Genomic DNA, 21,357 nt, shown 5'->3' on the forward strand with positions numbered 1-21,357 from the left:
CCAAGATAAAAACCTAAGACTCTGAAGTTCATAATCTTAACCTCTATACTATGTCTAGTCTTGATTTAGATATCTGCAAAACATAGCCTCAAAAATGGCAAATTCTTAGTGGTTATACAAAATCCAGAATTTAAAGACACTGTATTAGGAAAAAAAAAGTACAAATGAGTTCTTAGTATGTGAAAATATGCCCAATCTCACCCGTTAGAGAAATCTAAGTTAAAACTTCACTGAGATTGGGCAATTTGATATCATACTCTTTCCTATATTGCTGGTGAAGTGTAAATTAAATTAGTACAGCCTTTATGGAAGGGGACTAAGCAATTGCTGTCAAAGTTACAAATGCACATACTGTTTCACTCACCTTCTTTTGTAATTTATCATGCAGATGTACAAAATATGTATCTTTATGCACAATACAGCATATTATTCCCGGTAGCACTATTTTTACAAGTAAAAGATTAGAACAATGTAAAGAAAGGATTTGTTAAATAATGGTGTGTCTTTACAACAGAATACTTATTCTGCTATAAAAAATGAGTAAGGAAATTCACAATAATCTCTGTGAGATTAAGTGAAAAACTCAAGGTTCACTACAGTATGTATAGCAACTTCCTTTAACCAGTGCCACTGGAAAGAATATACACATATGTAAAGTATCTCTGGAAGAATATACATGGTAACAAAAGAAACATAACAGTGGCTGTCTCATGGGAGGAAGATCCTTCCTTCACTGTATGTACTTCTGTACCTCTTAAATTTTGTACTATAAGAATGAATGTATAGCCTATTCAAAAAAATACCTCTCTATATACGGACCGGGGGGTGGGGGCAGGACTTTTAAGGGAGAATCTTTCATATGGATGGAGTAATGTCCGTAAGTAAAAAACAAGATTGTAGAATATATACACATCACATATATAATATTCCTGCCAAAAATGTAATAACTTGAATCTAATTGTGAAAAAACAGAGTCAAGTTGACAATACTCAACAAAAATACTGGCTTATACTCTTAAAAAATTTCAAGGTCAGGAAAGACAAAGAAAAGCTAAGGAACTGTTTCAGATTAAAGGATACTAAAAAAAAAAAATAACATCTAAACGCCATGTCTGCTTCTTGACTAGATCCTGGCTTACAGGAGAAATTACTAAGAGAACATTATTGAGGAAACTTAAAAGCACTGTATCAATGTTAAATCTCCTGGATTTGGTAATCACTTTGGTAATTTTTACTTAAGTCCTTGTTCATATACACGTTTAAGTATTTGAAAAGAGTCAGAATGTCTGCAACTTACTAATGATTAGTAAATAGTAACAATAGCAATTATATCTGCACCAAAAAATAAAGAAAAAACATAAAAATGTTTATTGGTGAATATAGGTGAAGAGTCTACTGGTGTTTAATCTGTTCTTACAATTTTTCTCTAAGTAAGACTTTTTCCAAATAAAAAGATTTTTTAAATTAGGGAAATCTAAATATATTAAGTATAAAATTTAACTCAAGGAAAAGCAAAGGAATACAAAAGTTTCCTACAGATTCGTTAAGAACAAATTAAAGAAAATGAGAACAAGAGTATTGATTAAGAAAAATAAAAGTAAGCATGAAGAGCAACAGACAGCTTTGCTAATTTCAGTTATAAGATATTCAAACAGGAAAAAATACTTACCAAAAGTCACTAATTTTACTTAAACTCCTAACTCAAAAGACAACTGCTTTCTTTGTTCCACTTAGATGTTAATAAAAAGTAAAATTGAGTTTTAATTAAGTACATTTCAACTTTGTTCAGTCTTGCACTGTATACCAGAAAACTATTAAGCCTCTACTGCCAATGCGTCAGGCACTGGACTAGGTACTAGGGTTAAGGAAGAAACACACTTCTTATTCTCAAAAGGTTTTTTCTAGGAGAGAAAGGACAAATAGCCAATTATGGTACCATGTGATGAAGAGGTCCCCCCAAGAAAGGCATCTAACCCAGAACCAGAAAGACAGGGAAGGAGGTAGGCAAGATTTTATGGGATGGGGGGAGGCTGTTATGAGCATTAGAGTATAAGGTATCTAAGCAAATGGTGGGAAGGCACTCCAAATAAAATAGAAAACGTGAGAAGCATCAGTGAAGAGAGTACAGGGCACTGCAAGTTCATTATTGAGAGTAGGGGTGTTTTTTCTAAATTATTTTTAGTAGGTAAAAAAATATATATATGATTTACACAGTCAAGAAACTGTATTTGTTTTAAAGGATTCCATGATATAACCTTATTTTATAGCCCAGCCTGTTTAAAAAACATATAGAGTCGCTGGCCTAAAGAAATCTGATCTAAAATGTGAAAAAAGGACAGGAACACCAGTCAAGTGGTAAAATATCTAGAAATCTAGATTATTTCAGAATCCTAGGCTTAACCAAGAAAGGCAAAGCTACTGAGAAGCCAACCAAAGAGCTTATAAAGAGGTCATTAGATTTAGGTCTGGGGGGAAAAAAAAAAAAGATTTTAACACTTTCCTTCCCTCTTAATATTACCAATTTTAACCAGTGGACCAAGGTTTTATACAAAATAGCAAGAGTTACTCAAAGAGTAATTTTTAAAAAAAATTTTATAAGATTTTATTTATCTGACAGAGCAAGAGGACACAAGCAGGGAGAGCAGCAGAGGGAGAGGGAAAAGCAGGCTCTCCACTGAGCAGGGAGCCCGATACGGGACTTGATTCCAGGGCACCCTGCGATCATGACCTGAGCCGAAGGCAGACGCTTAACGACTGAGCCACCCAGGCGCCCCTCAAAAAGTAATTTTTTTAAAAAAGCTGATCCACCTCTTCAGTACTTTCATTTCATAACACTAAGACACATTGTAGTGTTGCTTATATCAAATATATAAAAGTTATTTTTTTGCTATAAATTCCAGATCATTCTTTCAAAAAAAAAAAAAACCACCTCTAAACAAGGTTATAGACTCATAAACAGCTATCTTCAGTAATTCAACATTATTTTAGTCTCTAATTTACTAAGTATTTAATTTTATTAGGTTTTTTAAAAATAGATTTTATTTATGCATTTGACAGAGAGAGAGAGCATAGGCAAGGAGAAGGGCAGGCAGAGGGAGAGGGAGAAGCAGGCTCCCCGTTAAGCAGGGAGCCGGATGTGGGGCTTGATCCCAGGACCCTGGGATCATGACCTGAGCTGAAGGCAGACGTTTAACCGATGGAGCCACCCAGAAGCCCCTAATTTTATTAGGTTTTAGTAACAGACCATCTTATAGTTTCTGAACTTGGATTTCAATTTCAAGCCAGTGCATAAAATAGTAAGCTCTTAATCAAAATCAACCCCTGAAGAGGGAAAATAGTCTCTGAAATGTAGGAGTTCCAAGAGAAAATAACGTAAGATTTTTAAAAGCAAAAGATGACTGGTTTATGTAATTAAAAAAAACAAAAGAAATAATAAAGAAAACCAGACCCCAATCACATGAGTCATAAATTCACATACTCATACATGCCACCAGTAAGGTAAAGAAGCCTAGGTGGTTAGGAAAGTTGGGAAGAGAATACGTTTTGAGTCAAAAGAATGTCAAATAATCCAACCACACATACACATTTCATTTTATCCCTCACACAAATTGGTACAGTCAGAAAATTCAAAAGGCATCCCTTACTAATTAAGTGAATTAAATTAATAGAACTGCAACATAGATAATGCTGGGAATATAAGTTAGTCTAAATTGGGAGGGCAAACTGATAAATGGTCAGTTTTTAAAGGAATCTTTAAAAGAACATGGGAGGTGGGGGGACAGGAGGCAGAGGTTGGGAACAATGTAGTATTAAGAAGTGTACCAAACTCTAAAGCAGAAATGGTAGACCAGCCCCGCTCCACTGGCAATGGCAAGCTAAAGCACTGCGCTAGAGAGACTCTCAGGCCATCTGAGTTCACAGGGAATGAGCAATGTCTGCCAAAGATACAGAAAAAAAGAAATGATGCCATATTTTTGCTATCTTTGTGTCAAGTAATTAGGATGACAAATAATCATGTACAATAAAATTTTAATCATCCACTCATCCTCATGACCAAAGCAAATAATGGCGTGGGGGGAGGGGAGGAGGGGAGATTAACATCTTTAAAAAACCTGCTGTCATATTCCTAAACTTTTTTGATGCTGCCTTTCTCTGTATTTTCCAGAACCTCTTCTTTCCATTCCCACTCATCCCTGAGATACTTAGACCTTAGACTCAAACATAATTTTTTTTTTTTTTAATGAAGAACCAGGGCTCAGAGTGGTGACATGATATGTTTTGTCAAAAGTCTAGGAGGAACTTCCTGGAAGCACCCATCTATAATATAAAATAAATTACTTCCATCATACTTACTGCTCTAGCACTATATGGACTGGCTGATAAAAGAGCCCAGGGCCTCTCAACTAGAGCAAAATAGCCAATCAGGAATCGTTAGCCCGAACCTTTTTCAACAAAATGCTCCAGGAAGCTAACAGCAATTGACAAACTGCTTAAGACAGAAAACCGACATGCCATCCTTGTTCTGACAATAATCAAAGGTAGTAATTTTAATGGCAAGTATTTACTAAATCCTTACTATGTGCCAGACACTGTTCTAAGTGTTTTACATGTATTTCCTTGTTTAATCCTCATAATAATCTTAAAAGATAGGTACTATTCTTTTCCCATTTTACAAAGCGGAAACAAAGGCACAAAAGTGACTGAACTCCAAAGAAGATACACAAAAAGCACATGAAAAGATGCTCAAGATCATTAGTCATTAGGAAAATATAAATAAAACCCATAAGAGGGCACCTGGGTGGCTCAGATGGTTAAGCGTCTGCCTTCGGCTCAGGTCATGATCTCAGGGTCCTGGGATCGAGTCCCACATCGGGCTCCCTGCTCCTTGGGAGCCTGCTTCTCCCTCTGCCTCTCTCTCTGTCTCTCATGAATAAATAAATAAAATCTTTAAAAAAAAAAAAATAAATAAATAAATAAATAAAACCCATAAGATACAATTTCATACCTATTAGGATAGCTATACTGAAGAAAAAAACAGGAAAATAGGTTTTGGTGAGGATATGGAGAAACTGGAGCCCCTTCACATTGCTGGAGGGAATATAAACTGGTGCAGCTGCTGTGGAAAACAGTTTGGCAGTTCCCCTAAAAGCTAAATATATGACTCAGCAATTTCACTCCTACATATGTACCAAAAGGAATTGAAAGCAGAGATTCAAACAGACACCTATAAAGCAAGGTTCATTTCAGCATTGTTCACAATAGCCAAAATTTGTAAAAAACCCAATGTCCACAAATAGATAAATGGATCAACGGATAAATGGAGAACCCATACAATGGAATATTATTCAGCCATGAAAAAGAAATGGTTCAACATGGATAAATCTTGAAAACATAATGCTAAGCAAAATGAGTCAGATATATATTATATGCTTCTACTTATATGAAATATCTAGAACAGGCAAATTCACAGAAACAGAAAGTTGAATAGTGGTTACAGATGCTGGAGAAAGAGGAATTACAGAGTTCTTGTTTGGGGTGATGAGAAGTTTTGGAAACATAACAGCAATGGCTGCACAATGTTGTGAATGTAATTAATGCTACTTAATTGTATACTTAAAAATTGCAAATTTTATGTTAAATTCATTTTACCAAATTTTAAAAAGCTGATTTAAGGGGCGCCTGGAATGGCTCAGTCAGTTAAGCGTCCAACTCTTGGTTTCGGCTCAGGTCATGCTCTCCGGGTCATGAGACTGAGATCAAGCCCCCCATCAGGCTCCATGCTCAGCATGGAATCTGCTTGGGACTCTCTCTCTTCCTCTCCTTCTGCCCCTCCCCCCTGCTCATGCTCTCTACCTCTCTTAAAAAAAAAAAAAATCTTTAAAAAGCTGACTTAATTAACTAGCATACATATATTAGGGAATCCAACATCTACCAATAGAGAATTTGAGAACTTATGTAAATGAAAGATTAGAGTGCCCAGCTATTGCTGCATTATACCTTAGGAGATTTTTTTTTTTTTAAGATTTTATTTATTTATTTGAGAGAGAGAGAATGAGACAGAGAGCATGAGAGGGAGGAGGGTCAGAGGGAGAAGCAGACTCCCTGCCGAGCAGGGAGCCCGATACGGGACTCAATTCCAGGACTCCAGGATCATGACCTGAGGCGAAGGCAGTCGCTTAACCAACTGAGCCACCCAGGCGCCCCTACCTTAGGAGATTCTAATGTGAACTTTACAAGCAAGATTAACAGTATGATAATTATAAGTTTTCTTTATATTTGTACCCTTAACATTCCTAATTTGGGGGCCATTTAGAAAAAGGTGAAGAGACTACTCTTTATACTTTAATTCAATGTAGTCAGAGTTAGGTGGGCTCCCAGTGGCTTCTAAGATTGTTTATTCTTACTGTTAAGACAAAGTATCTGAACCCACTGAACCTGAAACTGCAGAGGAGATAACAAGGGTTGCAGAAATGTTCAAGGAAATATACCCAGAGTAATTTAAACATGGCATGTGGATTAAGCAGAAAGCAAGTAGGAATTACTCATTTTCCATACTATATGCCCTAATTTCAGCAAACTTACAGATTTTGAATAAATGAAGAATCTTCTATAACTCTTTGGTTAAAGTCAGTTTCTCACAATATTTGTAAATTTGAGGAGCACAGGCTCTGTTTTCATTTCTGTATTTGCCACTGGAATATAAACCTCAAGGTAATCTCATATCCCAAGCATCTACCCTAACAGTGGGACTCAGTTTCAAGAATATCAGACCACAAAACAAACTAAGCCCAACAAGAATACGTGGAATTTTGGAAACCCAAATACAAATCCAAAAACCACTACAAAGTATGTTTACTTGGTTCTATAAAAGGACATTCTCTTCATAAAGTGCTGGGATCAAACTACCATCAGTGATGTAAATTTGAAGTCTAAATCGAGATATACCTTAACTGATTTTCAATAGTCAGTATAAAGAATCTTTTAACTCTTTAACTGATTTTCATTCTTCACTAGCAATAAAGCTTTAACTATTCTGCTCATTCATCCCTTTGCAAACAATCCTTGAGTGTTTACTCTCTCAGGTACAGTACTAAATCCTGGAGATGAAAATACAGAAATGGATGAGCTAGGCCATGGGCTCAACATCTAGTAAGTATGAGAAATATTAAATAAACGATTAGACAAATATTTAATTAACTTTAATTATAGTAAGCGTAATGAAAGAAACTAAACCATAAGTGCTATGAAAGTCATCACCTGGCTTCATGATCTTGGACCTCAGCTTCCTCATTTGTAAAATCAGGAAGTAGATCTAAATGATCTCCTAGGAACCTTTTCTTCATTTATTTTTAGTAATCTCTATACCCAGCGTGGGGCTTTAACTCACAACCCTAAAGATCAAGAGTTGCATGCTCTTGCAGCTAAGCCAGGCAGGTGCCCCTCTTAAGATCCTTTTAATGAAAAAATTTCAGAAATCTAAAAGTATAAAATTTTGCTTCCAGGGTCTCTTTGTCAGGATATTTACATTTACAGAATCTATCTGCAACATAATATAATCCCTATCTCCCGACATGTGACGATTTTTTGGCACAAAAATATAAGGTTAGATGGAAAGTAAAGTAATCCTTACTGTTACAAATTCAATATATTAAATCTATTCTGATGTTCTAAACTAACAATAAAGAGGAAGTGGGGGGGAAAAGTGTATCCATAAATTATCCTTATGTATTGGAATTACTTTGGGAACTGTTTAAAATGTACATTCCCAAGCCTCAACCAAAGCCTACTACAGAGTATCTGGAGGTCAGGCCTGGGAATCTGCACTTTTGATAAGCTTCTCAGGTAATTCTAATACACACTAATGTTTTAAGAATTTGAGCACAGCGGGGCGCCTGGGTGGCTCAGATGGTTAAGCATCTGCCTTCGGCTCAGGTCATGATCCTAGGGTCCTGGGATCGAGCCCCACATCGGGCTCCTGGCTCAGCGAGGAGCCTGCTTCTCCCTCTGCCTCTGCCTCTCTCCCTGCTCATGCTTTCTCTCTCTCTCTATCTCTGTGTCTCAAATGAATAAATAAAAATCTTAAAAAAAAAAAAAAGAATTTGAGCACAGCATAAACCAAATAATGTTATAAGAAACGGGTTTAAGAGTAAAACACTTCAGGATAAGAATTTTAATACACCTACCTGGGTAGCCTTGTCCCTCATGCAAGGAGCAGCTTGCCCATGACTATCACGAGGCCAGTGTCCTGCAAGGTATGGGGCAGCAAGTGTATCCAGAGAGGAAGTCCGGCGGATAATACTAGAGGGGCTCGAAGATGGTGGTCGTGTTTTGTCACCTAGATTTAAAACAAATACATGTATTTTTAAAACAGATTAGGAAGGAAACAAAGTAGAAACTAAGTTTTAAACGATGTGGAAATAACTTAAATAGAAAAAACAAGTGAATAAGCTACTGATACACACAAACTTGGATGAATCTCCAAGGAATTATACTGAGTGAAAAAGTTAATCTCAAATGGCTACATACTGTAGGATTTCCTTTATATAACATTCCTGAAATGAAAAAAAATGTTAGAAATGGAGGAAAGATTAGTAGCTGCCAGAAGTTAGAGCTAGGAGAGGGAAAATGAAGTGGCAGAAGAGAAGCAGGCATTGTAACAGGGCAACAAGAGAGACCCTTGTGATAAGGAGCTATTCAGCTTGACTGCAGTGATGGATATACAAACATAAAAAGGAGATTAAACAGTACAGAATTATATACATGCACAAATGAGTTCAAGTAAAAGTGGAAAAATCTGAATTAAGAGCAAATCATACAACATCCATATCCTGGTTATAATATTGTACTACAGTTCTACAAAACGTTATTGAGGGAGACGGGGGCAAAGTATACAAGACTTATATTATTTGTTACAACTGTAATCATCTCTACAGAAAAACAGAAAATAAGACAAATGTGTATCTACCCATTTTAAAAATGTTCATCTTGGTTTTAAGATTAAATAGGTATAACACACAAAATACTTATCATTACACCACCTATACTCAAAATGATATAAGGCAGTTAAGACAAAGTTACAGGAAAATTCCATTTTAATCAGCTCTATAGGACACATATCTCAGGTAGATTTTGTTACAGTAAACCAGGCTACAGGAGCTATTGTTGAAGCCCACATAATGCAAAAGTCTTTTCCACTGCAAGCTACAGGTTATGTATTTAGATGTAAGCAAAACATAAAAACTAAAAAAATTAGAGGTAATGGGAAGTGAGAGGTGACATAGGAAAAACACCTTTATATCTTTTTTTTTTTAATGGGGGAAGGAAATAGGCTTAGCTAATTCATGCTTTAAAAGGAAAGAAAGCGAAAGAAAAAGAAAAAGCAAGCAAGCAAGGAAGCAAGCAAGCAGGCAAGGAAGGAAAAGAAAAGTTTTAAAAATAATAAACATAGAAAGAAAAGACTTGAGAAATATTAAATATAAATATATGCGTAAGTAGGACTGTATTATAATGGTATCATTCTAGTTCTATGTAACAAATACTTTGCTCTTCTTAAGCTCACATATGAAAACACTTTGAGATACCCCCCATTTGTATTACATTATGTCTTAATAAGAGTCTTGCATAGTTACAAGTATAAAAGTTCAGTTGCTGGTTATGTGACCCATATAACAAAAGATTCAATTCCACTAACATAATAGTTACAGCAGCTGTGTTGCTGATAATCATAAAGCTGCTTCAGATATGCCTCAGATACATAATTTGCTTTCAAAACGGCACAATTATTTCACTAAAACAATGCCTAATTGTTACAAATGCTAACCATCTCTGTGTAGTCTTCCTTTTATAATAAGCAGAAAATAGAGTACATATCCACAAGTTCAAGAAAGCATGTTCTCACATTATGACAAGTGAAAAGCAATAAATGTACATGTTCACAATTTTCCTTTAACTAAAAAATTAATCTCGGGGCGCCTGGGTGGCTCAGTCGTTAAGCATCTGCCTTCGGCTCAGGTGATGATCCCAGGGTCCTGGGATCGAGCCCCGCATTGGGCTCCCTGCTCGGCGGGGAGCCTGCTTCTCCCTCTGCCGCTCCCTGCCACTCTGCCTACTTGTGATTCCTCTCTCTCTCTCTCTGTCAAATAAATAAATAAAATCTTTAAAAAAAAATTAATCTCTATTGGGACAGTCATAAGAAGATTGTTCTCAGCTAGGAAAAAAAAAAAAAAGACACATATACTCGGTAAACTGGGGTATATTCATCAAAACGAAATTGCCAGAAGCTGTCTGGTACTTTTTTCCCTGCTGTGATGCTGCTTTAGTCACCCACCAGTACACTAATCAAACAGTCCTTACTAATGGGTCTGATTCCATTTTGAAGACTTTTAATTATCCAAGAGTTGACTTTTCAAGCCTCCTAAGATTATTAAATTTTCTATAATGAAATGGGAGAATAGAAAATTACACATGGTCACATGTAAAAATACGAAACATTTTCTCTTTAGAACTCCCTTCCTGTAACCCATTCATTTTGAACATTTATTAAAGGTCTGTGAGCCAGTGCAAAGCCCTAGAAATTAAAAAGACTAAGTTACAGTCTCCTTTTGTAAAGAGCACAGTCTACATTTCCATTTCAATCCAAGTTCCCAAAATTGACAGGATTTGGTGCCTAATTATGAGGGAGTTTAAGGGATGGGAGGGAGCCTCAAGAGTCAAAGATGACTCAAAGATTCCCATCCTACCTGAACAAAGGCTGTATTTATAAGGAAGTCCAGAGAAAGAACCTCTTTGACAGCTGACAAGACCCTTCTTGATCGGGCTTCCCCAGCCTCACTCCATTGCCTGCACCACCTCAATCCCTACCTGCTGAATGAACTGCAGTTCCCAACAAATGCCATGCCCTTGCATGCCTCCACGCCTTTGTCTCCACTTAGATTTCCCTAGATATCCCTTTCTTTGGTTTGGCTAATTCATGTTTAACCTTTCAAAACTTCAGCTGTCTAAACTGAAATTCAAAATTCAGTTCAGATATTTCCTCTGGAAAATCTTCCTTGAACAGCTACCCAAGCCCAAGAAACACATCAACTTCTAAGTCAAAAGTCCTACTGTGTGCTGCCATAGCATGGTTCACAGAAATAGTCCCTTGAATGCTCCACTAGAGAATAAAACTTTGGAGGGCAGGAATTCTACTTCCCCTCCATCCCAATGATTAAGACAGTACCTGATATGCACGCAGAGAAGAGAATGACTTCTAATGTTACTATTCTTCATCAACAAGGGCAAGTGTGCACAATAAATTGTGATACTCTTATTAATCCAAAGTAAAGCAACAAAGTCAAATGTTGCCTGGTATTAATTACATGTGGAATCTTAAAAAAAGTGAAACTCAGAAAACCGACTGCCAGGTCATGAGAAAATAGGGAGAGGTTGATGAAAGGGTACAAACTTCCAGCTATACAATAAATAAACAAGGTCTGAAGCTCTAACATGTAACATCGTGGCAGGGCTGATTAACACTGCATCGCACAATTAAAATCTGCTGAGTGCAGAACTTGAAGATAAATATGTAAGGTGATGGATGTGTGAATTAAACAGACTGGAGGAACCCTTTCACAATGTATGCGTTTATCAAATCACCGTGGTGTGCACTTTAAATATCTTACTACTTTGTCAATTATGTCAATAAAGCTGAACAAAAAAAAAGTCAATCAAAACAACAAAACAAAGGTTTAAACTTGACTTTGTTTTTTAACAATCAAGTCTTTAAAGAAGTTAACCACAGCAGGGTGTGGCACTAAAAAAAACCAGCAGTCAGCGCCTTGGGCTCTGGAGTTCAGAACTCCCCAGCTATCTGTGACCTGTTCTACTGGTTCCTGAGTGACTTCAATGACAATAGTAGAGAATCCCAAACCACAGCCCCTGGGTATTACATTAACAGGTTCTACAGACCTTGTTAGATTTAGGTATTTGCAGAACTTAATCAGGTACCACCTTAAAAGGCTGTATTCATATTTGTTCAGAAAGGGGAAAAAAAAAACTCTCCTTTTTCAAGTATAAAAATGATAAATACTCCTCATAAAGAAACCTAACAGTACAAATAAATAAAGCAACCCCAACAGGCGACCACTCAAGAGATAACCATTTTAATGAGTATTTATTTCAGAAATTTGTCTACCACTCACACACACAATTTTATATAAATGAGGCCCCATTAGGCGTGCTATTACTTATTGTTGAGAAATGAAACGGACTTGAGGACCTATTTCCATTGCAATAAATATAAATCTACAGTACATTACCATTTTTAATACCTGTATAGGATCCTATTGAATGGATATACCTTGACTTAATCCCATAAACGATGGACATTTCCAGAGGCAGATATAGATCTTTTTACATTTAATTATCTTAGTGAAAAAATATCTAGACATCAAAAATTACATATCCAAGGACATACATAGGTTAAAATTTTAAGCACTGCCACATTGCTTCCCACCAGAAAGCATTTTGCCCTCACAAGAATACTCATTTGCCCACATTCAGCAGTGTACTTTATCAATTTCTGTCAATCTAAAAAAAAGATGAGGGGCGCCTGGGTGGCTCAGTCGTTGTGTCTGCCTTCAGCTCAGGTCATGGTCCCAGGGTCCTGGGATCGAGCCCAGCATCCTGCTCCCTGCTTGGCGGGAAGCCTGCTTCTCCCTCCCACTCCCCCTGCTTGTTTTCCCTCTCTCACTGTGTCTCTCTCTGTCAAATAAATAAAATCTTTTAAAAGAGATGAAAAATATCAAAAAGCATCACACGCTACAGAGAAGTCATTCATGAAAGAAAAAGTCAATCAATGTGGCAAACTTCACTATTGTCTCATTTTAAGAAATTTCCATAGCCACCCCAACCTTTAGCAACCACCACCCTGATCAGTCAGCAGCCATTAACATCAGGGCAAGATCCTCCACCAGCAAAAGAGGACTCACTGAAAGCTCATGTGATGGTTAGCATTTTTCAATTAAGGTGTATACCTTAGCTTTTATATATATATACATATATATATATGATGCTATTGCACACTGAATAGGCTACAGTGTAGTGTAAACATAACTTTTATATGCACTGGGAAATTAAAACACTAATTTGACTCATTTTATTGCAACATTCACTTTATGGTGGTGGTCTGGAACCAAACCCGCAATATCTCTGAGGTATGCCTGTATTCTGGACACAAGTCCTTTATATCAAATATATGTAGGTGAAAATTTTTGTCTAGTCTGAGGTGTGTGTTTTCATTTTCTTAGTGATGTTTTTTGAAAAGCAATTTTTAATTTCAATATAATAAATTTATCAACTACTTCTAACAGTTTATTTCCTAAGAACTCTTTGCCTACTCTACGATCAAGAAGATTTGCTCCTAAGTTGTCTTCTAGACATTTTTCAATTTTAGCTTTGACATTTATTTATTTTTTAAATTTTTCTTTTTAATAGATTTTATTTATTTATTTGACAGACAGAGAGAGAGAGCACACACAAGCAGGGAGAACAGCAGAGGGAGAGGGAAAAGCAGACTCTCTGCTGAGCAGGGAGCCCAACGCGGGGCTTGATCCCAGTACCCAGTGATCATGACCTGAGTTGAAGGCAGACATTTAACCGACTAAGCCACCCAGGGGCCCCAGCTTTGACACTTAGATCTTTGATCCACTTAGATTTCATTTTTGTGTATAGTCTGAGGAACAGATCAAGGATTATCCACACACACACACATTTGTTCCAGAACCATTTCTTGAAAATATACTTTCCCCACTGAACTTAGGAACATTTATTGAAACATGTGGGCTATTTCTGGATATTCTACTCTATTCCACTGAGCTATATCTCTGTCCACAGGCAGTATAGTGTAAGTTCTTCAACTTTAAATTGTTATTTTTCAATATTGTTTGTCTACTTGCATTTCAATATAAATTTCAGGTCTTTGAAATTTCATATAATTTTTAAATGTAATAGTAAAAAATCAAATTTTATGCATTTTTGTTTTTTCAAATTTTATGTACTGTTACTGTAAATTTTAAGATGAGAATAGGAGTCACAGGGGCTAAAATCCTTGATTTATTCCTGATCTTATGGGGGAAAAAAATGTTAGCTGTAGACTTATGTGTGTGTGTTTTTGTTTTGTTTTTCTTGGTTTCTTTTATTATTGGCATCAGCTAGGACTATATGTAGTATTAGACGTCATGCACTGATGGACAGAAGAGGAAAAGGATGAAAAAGAGGACAAAGGAGAAACAGGAGCAGCGGTGAAAATCTGTAATATAAGTTTTGGCATTTTTATATCCAATGCCCCCTCCCCGCAAAGTTCCAACCACACACACACACACGTATATATATATATAATAAAACAGTCTTTCAGTAATAAAGTTCTCCTCTAGTCCTAGTTTCCTTAGAGTTTTTAACAAGAAGGGATGTTTAATTTTGTCAAATACAATTTTCTGCATAAGCTGAGATAATCATGATTTTCCTTCTTTGCTCTTAGAAAACAGGGTGAAATACAGTCGATTCTCATTATTTGTAGTATTTACATTCTGTACAGTATCCAATGAACACTGAAATAGTGAACACTGAACCACCGTTCCTAGGGGAAATCCAAGGATAGACCCCTATGAGCCTCTGATCACAACATTTTCATCAACCAATTAATAAACAGCTTTGTTTTATGGATTTCTGTTTAAAGACACCTTATTTAATACATAGGACTGATTCATAAACATTGAAATCATGGCCAACACCACTATAACTCATGCTTAACAAAGTTTACTTAACACACATATTTTCTCCATAAAGCACATAACAACCTTCTTGTGTTTAGAAACACTAGACAGCACATCAGCACTTACTTGGAGACCATTTCAAAGAAAAAAATCAACAAAAAAGCAAAAAATGAGAAAAATATAAAACTAAATGGACTGTGAAAAGAATACTTGTTTACAATATGAGAAGTGAAAGAAGGCAGAGGGCTTTGTTCTACCTTAGCTGGGAATATGTGCATCAGGTGACTCAAATTTTTCACTTATAGTCCAAAGTATCACAAGTATTGATTTTGAAGTTACAAATAAATTTTAGCTAGTGGGCAAATTTTCAAATATGGAACCTCCGGGTAGTAAGGATTCACTGTATACTGATTTTTTTTAACTATTAAACCAAACTTGCATACTTGGCATAAATTCCACTTAGTAGTCCCAATATATCATCATCATATTTATATTGTTGGATTTAACTTAATAATGATTTGTTAAGGAGTTTTGTGTATTTATGAAGGATATTGTTATGTAGTTTTCTTAAAATGGCTTTGATATTGGAGTTATACTACCTCATAAACTGAGATAGTGAAATATTTTCTATTTTCTGAAAGTACTTAGGGACAATTCGTATTATTTATTTCTTAAAAGTTCTATAGAATTCACCTTTGAAGATATCTGGACAGTTTTCTTTATGAGGTTTAATTATGAACTCAATTTCTTTAGTTGATAATAGGGATAAAGGAATATTCAGATTTTCTATCTCTTCTTGTATCAGTTTTGGTAGTTTGTTGCTTATAAGGAATTTGTCTAAATTGCTGAATTTACTGGCATAAAGTCCACAATGATCCTTTATTATACTTTTATGTAGAATGTGTAGTAATACCCTCTCTTTCATTCCTGACATTGGTAATTTTGAATCTTTTTTCCCTTCATCAATCTAAAGGTTTATCATTTTTATCCTTTCAAAGAACCAGCTTTTTATTTCATGGATTTTTCTCTATTATTTTATCAATGTTCTAAGTCACCAATTTGTTTTATTTCCTTCCTTCTACTTTCTTTGAGTTTAATTTGCTTTTTTTTTTTTAAGATTTTATTTACTTATTTGACAGAAAGACACACAGCGAGAGAGAGAACACGAGCAGAGGGAGTGGGAGAGGGAGAAGCAGGCTTCCCGCAGAGCAGGGAGCCCGATGCGGGCCTCGATCCCAGGACCCTGGGACCATGACCTGAGCCGAAGGCAGACGCTTAACGACTGAGCCACCCAGGCGCCTCTGCTCTCCTTTTTCTAACTTAAGATAGATGCTTAGAAAATTACTGATTTTGGATTTTTCTTCCTTTCCAATATAAGCATCTTTCAAAACTATACATTTCTCTCTAAGCATGTCTTAGCTGTATCCCAAATAATTTATGTTGCTTCATCACCATTCAATTCAAAATATTTTCCAATTTCCCTTGTGGTTTCTTCTTTGACCCATGGATTATTTAGAAAGTTTTTTCAATTTCCAAATATTTTCCATACAGCTTTCTATTACTGATTTCTAATTTAACTCTGTTGTGTTCAGAGAACATTTCTATTATGATTTCACTCCTTTTAAAGTAAATGAGACTTACCCTATGGTTCAGCCTATGGTTTATCTTCCTGAATGTTCCATGTGCAGTTGCAAACAATATGTACTGTGCTGCTGTTGAATGCTCTATAAATGCAAATTAGATTATGTTTGTTGATAATGTTGCTTAAGTCTTCTAACTGCTTACTGATTTTCTCTATACTTCTATTATCATTACTAGGAAAAGAATATTGATCTCGGCTTCCTGAATTTTGAAGCTTTACTAATGGAAACACACTTAAAAAATACATTCTTAAATTGATCCCTTGTCATTATGAAATCTCTCTTTTCCTTAGTCTTAAGTCTACTTTATTTTTTTTTTTACTTTTCTTTTTTTTTATTTTATTCTTATGTTAATCCCCATACATTACATCATTAGTTTTTTTTCTTAAGTCTACTTTAAATAGTAATCAATACTCTAGCCTATGCTCAGTTCTGTACAGTGCCTATTTTCCCACTCTCTACTTTTAACCTACCCATTTCTTTAAAGTCTTTAGGTTGCATATAATTGAATCTTGTTCTTTGTTAGTTCAGTCTGATAATCTGTGTTTTAATTAAAATGCTTAGACCATTTAATATTGATATGGTTATACAATTTATTTTCTATTTGTCTCATCTGTTTTCATCTTCTTCCCTCTTTTCCTAAATAATTTGGCTTGAGTATTTTTAGTAGTTCATATACTCCACTGATACATTAGCTATACCTCTTTTACTTTTTGCTTGGTTGCTCTAGGGTTTTACAACATGCACCCTAACATCACATTCTGCCTTCAAATTATATTAACTTTACATATAACAAGAGACTTTTAGGATTGTATGTTTCCATTGCTGCCTACTGTCCTTTGTGCTACTATTGTCATATATTTTATGTATACATTATATACCCACATATGATGTTACTACTTAGCTTTAAACAATTATTCTCTGAAGAAATCAAATGATGACAAAAGTCTTATCCTATTTCCAGTGCTCTTTATTCCTTTGTATAGATCCAATTTTCTTTTCTTTTTTAAAATATTTTTATTTATTTATTTGACAGAGAGAGAGAGAGAGAGCACAACCAAGGGGAGTGGTAGGCAGAGGGAGAGAGAGAAGCAGGCTTCCCATTGAGCAGGGAGCCCAATGTAGGGCTCAATCCCAGTACCCAGAGATCATGACCTGAGCCCAAGGCAGACACTGAAGCAACTGAGCCACCCAGGTGCTCCTAGATCCAATTTTCTATCTGATATCATTTTCCTTCCACCTGAAGAACTGCCTTTAACATTTCTTGCAGTGCAAGTTTGCTGGCAAAGAATTCTGTCAGATCTGTACATATGAAAAAGCATTTAGCCTTCATTTTGAAGGATACTTTTGCTGGGTATAAAAATTCTACCTGGGTTTACAGTTTTATCTTTCACCACTCTAAAGAGGTCATTCCATGGGATTAAGAGGTATAAACTTCCTCTTATAAAATAATTAAGTCACAGGGGTGAAAAGTACAACATAGGGAATATAGTCATTAGTATTGTAACAGTATTTGGTGACAGATGGTAAGTATACACTTACCACACGTGGTGAGCACTTTGTGATGTATAAAATTCTTGAATCACTATGTTGTAGACCTGAAACTAACACAACATGGTATGTCAATTAAAGTTCAAGTTAAAAAAAAAAAAGATGTCATTAATTATGTTGTCGTGTATTATTTCTAGGAATAAATTTGTCATCATTTTTTGTCCCTCTGTACACAAAATGTCATTTTTCTCTAGCTGCTTTAAACTTTTTTTTCTCTATCACTGGTTTTCAGCCATTTGATTAAGATGTACCTTAGTATGGTCTTTGTGTTTATTCTGCTTGGGATATTGAACCCCCTGGATCAGTAGGTTTACAATGTCTATAAAGTTGGGAAATTTTCAGTCACTATTTCTTTAAACCTTTTTCCCCCCTCCCCCTTACTTCTGGAGTAAAATTACACCCACATTATACCAGAGATCACAAAAACTGTTCACTTATTTATTTATGTCTTTCTTTTCTCTGTGTTTAATTTTTGGATAGTTTCTACTGCTGTCTTCAAGTTCACTGATCTTTCCTTCATCAGATAAAAAACTGCTGTTAATCCCAGTGATTTTTTTCATTTCACTTAGTATTTCTCATCTGTACAAATTCTATTCGTTCTTTTTTAAATTTACTTTTTCTTCTCATTACACTGTTTTCCTTTAAATCTTTGAGCATGTTTATAAGGCTCACTTTAGTCTCTATCATCTTTGTTATCTTAGTTTTCTCCTGATGTTCATGTTTTCCTGATTCTAGTAATTTTTTTTGGATACTATACACAGTGATATATTTTTAAGTGTCTGGATTTTGTTATCTTCCTTTAAAGACTGTTAGGCTTTGTTCTGAAAGTCAGTTAATTAACCTGTGGATCGGCTTGATCTTTGAAGTTTAAGTTTTAGGATGGACTGGTGGTAGATTTTACTCTTGGCTAGGTTAGCCTTACTACTAAGACGTGGCCCTTTTGGGATCTCTACGGAACATCCTGGGTGATTTAAAAAAAAAAGGGGGGGGGGTCTCACCATTCTGTCTGCTCAGTGCATGAGCAATTCCTCAGCTCTGGGACTTATTCAACTTACAGCTCCCCAGTCAATCCTTGTCCAGCCTCATGGAGTTTTACTGTACATACACACATTCTACACACTCCTTTAACAATCGCTAAAGGAAACCCCTATGCAGATCTCTAGAACTCTTTTTCTACATGGCTCCCTCTTCTCTGAAATTCTGTCTAGCAATTTTTAGCCACTTCAAACTCTCTACTCTACAATCTCTATCTCATCAATTCAACCAGACATCATGGACTGACAAGACTCCCCCTGCCTGCTTCATACTCTGAAATGTGTCTTCTAGCAGAAATCCAGGGCAATTACAGCACTCATCTTACTTTTTCCCCTTTTCTCAGGAATCACATTCCCATACTGATTGTTGTCCAATATCTATAAACAGCTGTATGATGTCTTTTGTCCAATTTTCTCACTGTTTACCACAGGAAGTTAAGTTCAGAGACTATTTCTCCTCATGGCCAGAAGCAGAAGTCTTTTCACGTGCAAATAACCATACTCTAAACTCAAGTTATTCCTGAGCTATTTATCCAGAACTATAAACAAGTCTTTTGCTTAGTGAGTTGTTTTATTCACAGAGTAGTTTGGGTGCACAAAGAACTATACAAATAATGAAGATAAAGATGAAAATGAGAAAAAAAGAAAAACCTAAATACAACTAACATTGACTGAACAATTAATACATATCAGGCATTGTGCTAATTGCTTTCCATGGATTACCTCATTTTAACACTTTAAGGCAGAGACTACTCAATTCATTAATTCAATAAATCTTTATTAAACACCTATTACTAGACTCTTCTAGGTACTGGTGACATGGTGGTGAGTGTGAAAGTCAAAATGCATAAACTTTAGTAGGAGTTTATCATCATTAATCCCATCCTCCAGATGAGGAAACTGAGGTTTAGAAAAGTTAAATAATTTGTTACCATTACAAAGTAAGAGGCAGAGCTAAGGTTTGAGTGTAAATCTCTTTAAAACTGGACTTTGAGCAAGATCTAAATTACTATATTAGAAGGCCTGTCACAGGACTCACAGCCTACTAATAAATACAGGTAATTAAGTACATACAACATAATATGACAAATACTAGAAGAGTGGTTATGTCCAGTGTTAAGAGAACTCACAGTTACCTCACATTTTACTAGAAGCAACAAGAAGAAATCTGTTCCACACTTTGCTTAGAAATCTCCACAGCTAGATCACCCTGTTCATTAGGCACATTTCCTACTTTCCATGCTACTGAAGGCAAGTGTTGCTAAGATTTCTGCCTCAGTATAACAAGAAACCCCCTTCCTTCAGTTTTCAACAATACATTTCGCATTTCCTTTTGAGCCCTCACTTGCAGCTTCCTCAAAGCCCAAACTTATAGTCTGTTCAAAGAAACTTCTCTATCAGGATCAACAAAATTCTTACAACCTCCATTCACTGCCTGGATCCAAAATCACTCTCACATTTATATATATTTGTTATAGCAACTCCCCACTTGTAGTTACCAAAATCTGTATTAGTTCACTATTGCTGCAAAACAAGTTACTCTAAAATTTTTGGCTTAACACATCAAATATTCATGATCCTATGGGTCAGAAATCTAGGTGTGATTTATCTGAGAGTCTCTGATTTGGTCTCTCACACAGATGCAGTCAAGGTGTTGGCTGCAGTTACCAAGGCTCAAGTGGAGAAGGATCTGCTTCCAGGTTCTTTCATAGGGCTAACGGCAGACCTCAGGTCCTTGCTGACTTTTGTTGGCCAGAGACATCAGTTTCTTTCCACTTGGGCCTCTCCCTAGCACTACTTAAATATAACAAGTTGCAACTCCAACAGAATGAGGACTCACAGAGAACAAATGAGTGAGGGAAGGCAAGATGCAAATGACAATCTTTTGGTAACCTAATCTTAGTAATGGCAGCCCATCATTTTTGCTGTATTCTTTTGTCAGAATTGAGTCACTAGGTCCAGCTCACAATCAAGGGGAGGCTATTACACAAGGACATGAATACCCGAAAGTGGGACCAATTGAGAGGCATCTCAGAAGTATAACCAAGGTAGTAGTAATCACAAATGAGGGATACCCAAGAGAAGACAAAAACCTCTGCTCTTCTAGGGTTTTAGTCAATACTCACCTCTCTTATGTGTCATCAACTGTTTGTGTACCAGTATCTTTTTACACAGATTACTTCCAAATTTGTCCTGCTGGCATAGAACTTCAGACACACTCTGTAGACACACTAATGTGTAAAACATTCTATACCTATATGAAACTTAGTGGGTCTGAAACTGAACTAATTATATTCTAGTTGACCAAGCCTGAAACTTTTGAAAGTCATAATAATGCTAGATGTTGTTCACTGTGTCCTGGTTTTGTGCATAAGCGTTGTCA

General features: G+C 36.0%; 1 protein-coding gene across 2 annotated transcripts in view; it reads right to left on the reverse strand.

The window, feature by feature from the left end:
• Positions 1-21,357, reverse strand: part of FAM117B (family with sequence similarity 117 member B) — a 76,737-nt gene that overhangs the window by 30,000 nt on the left and 25,380 nt on the right. For both annotated transcript variants that reach the window (XM_035007355.1, XM_035007354.1), the window contains exon 2: positions 8,183-8,334. In XM_035007355.1, the coding sequence (XP_034863246.1) occupies positions 8,183-8,334 (152 nt within the window). The remainder of the gene's footprint in view (positions 1-8,182; positions 8,335-21,357) is intronic.

This window comes from Mirounga leonina, unplaced genomic scaffold, assembly GCF_011800145.1.
Source record: "Mirounga leonina isolate KUSES-001 unplaced genomic scaffold, KU_Mleo_1.0 Mir_151, whole genome shotgun sequence".
Classification (NCBI taxonomy): domain Eukaryota; kingdom Metazoa; phylum Chordata; class Mammalia; order Carnivora; family Phocidae; genus Mirounga; species Mirounga leonina.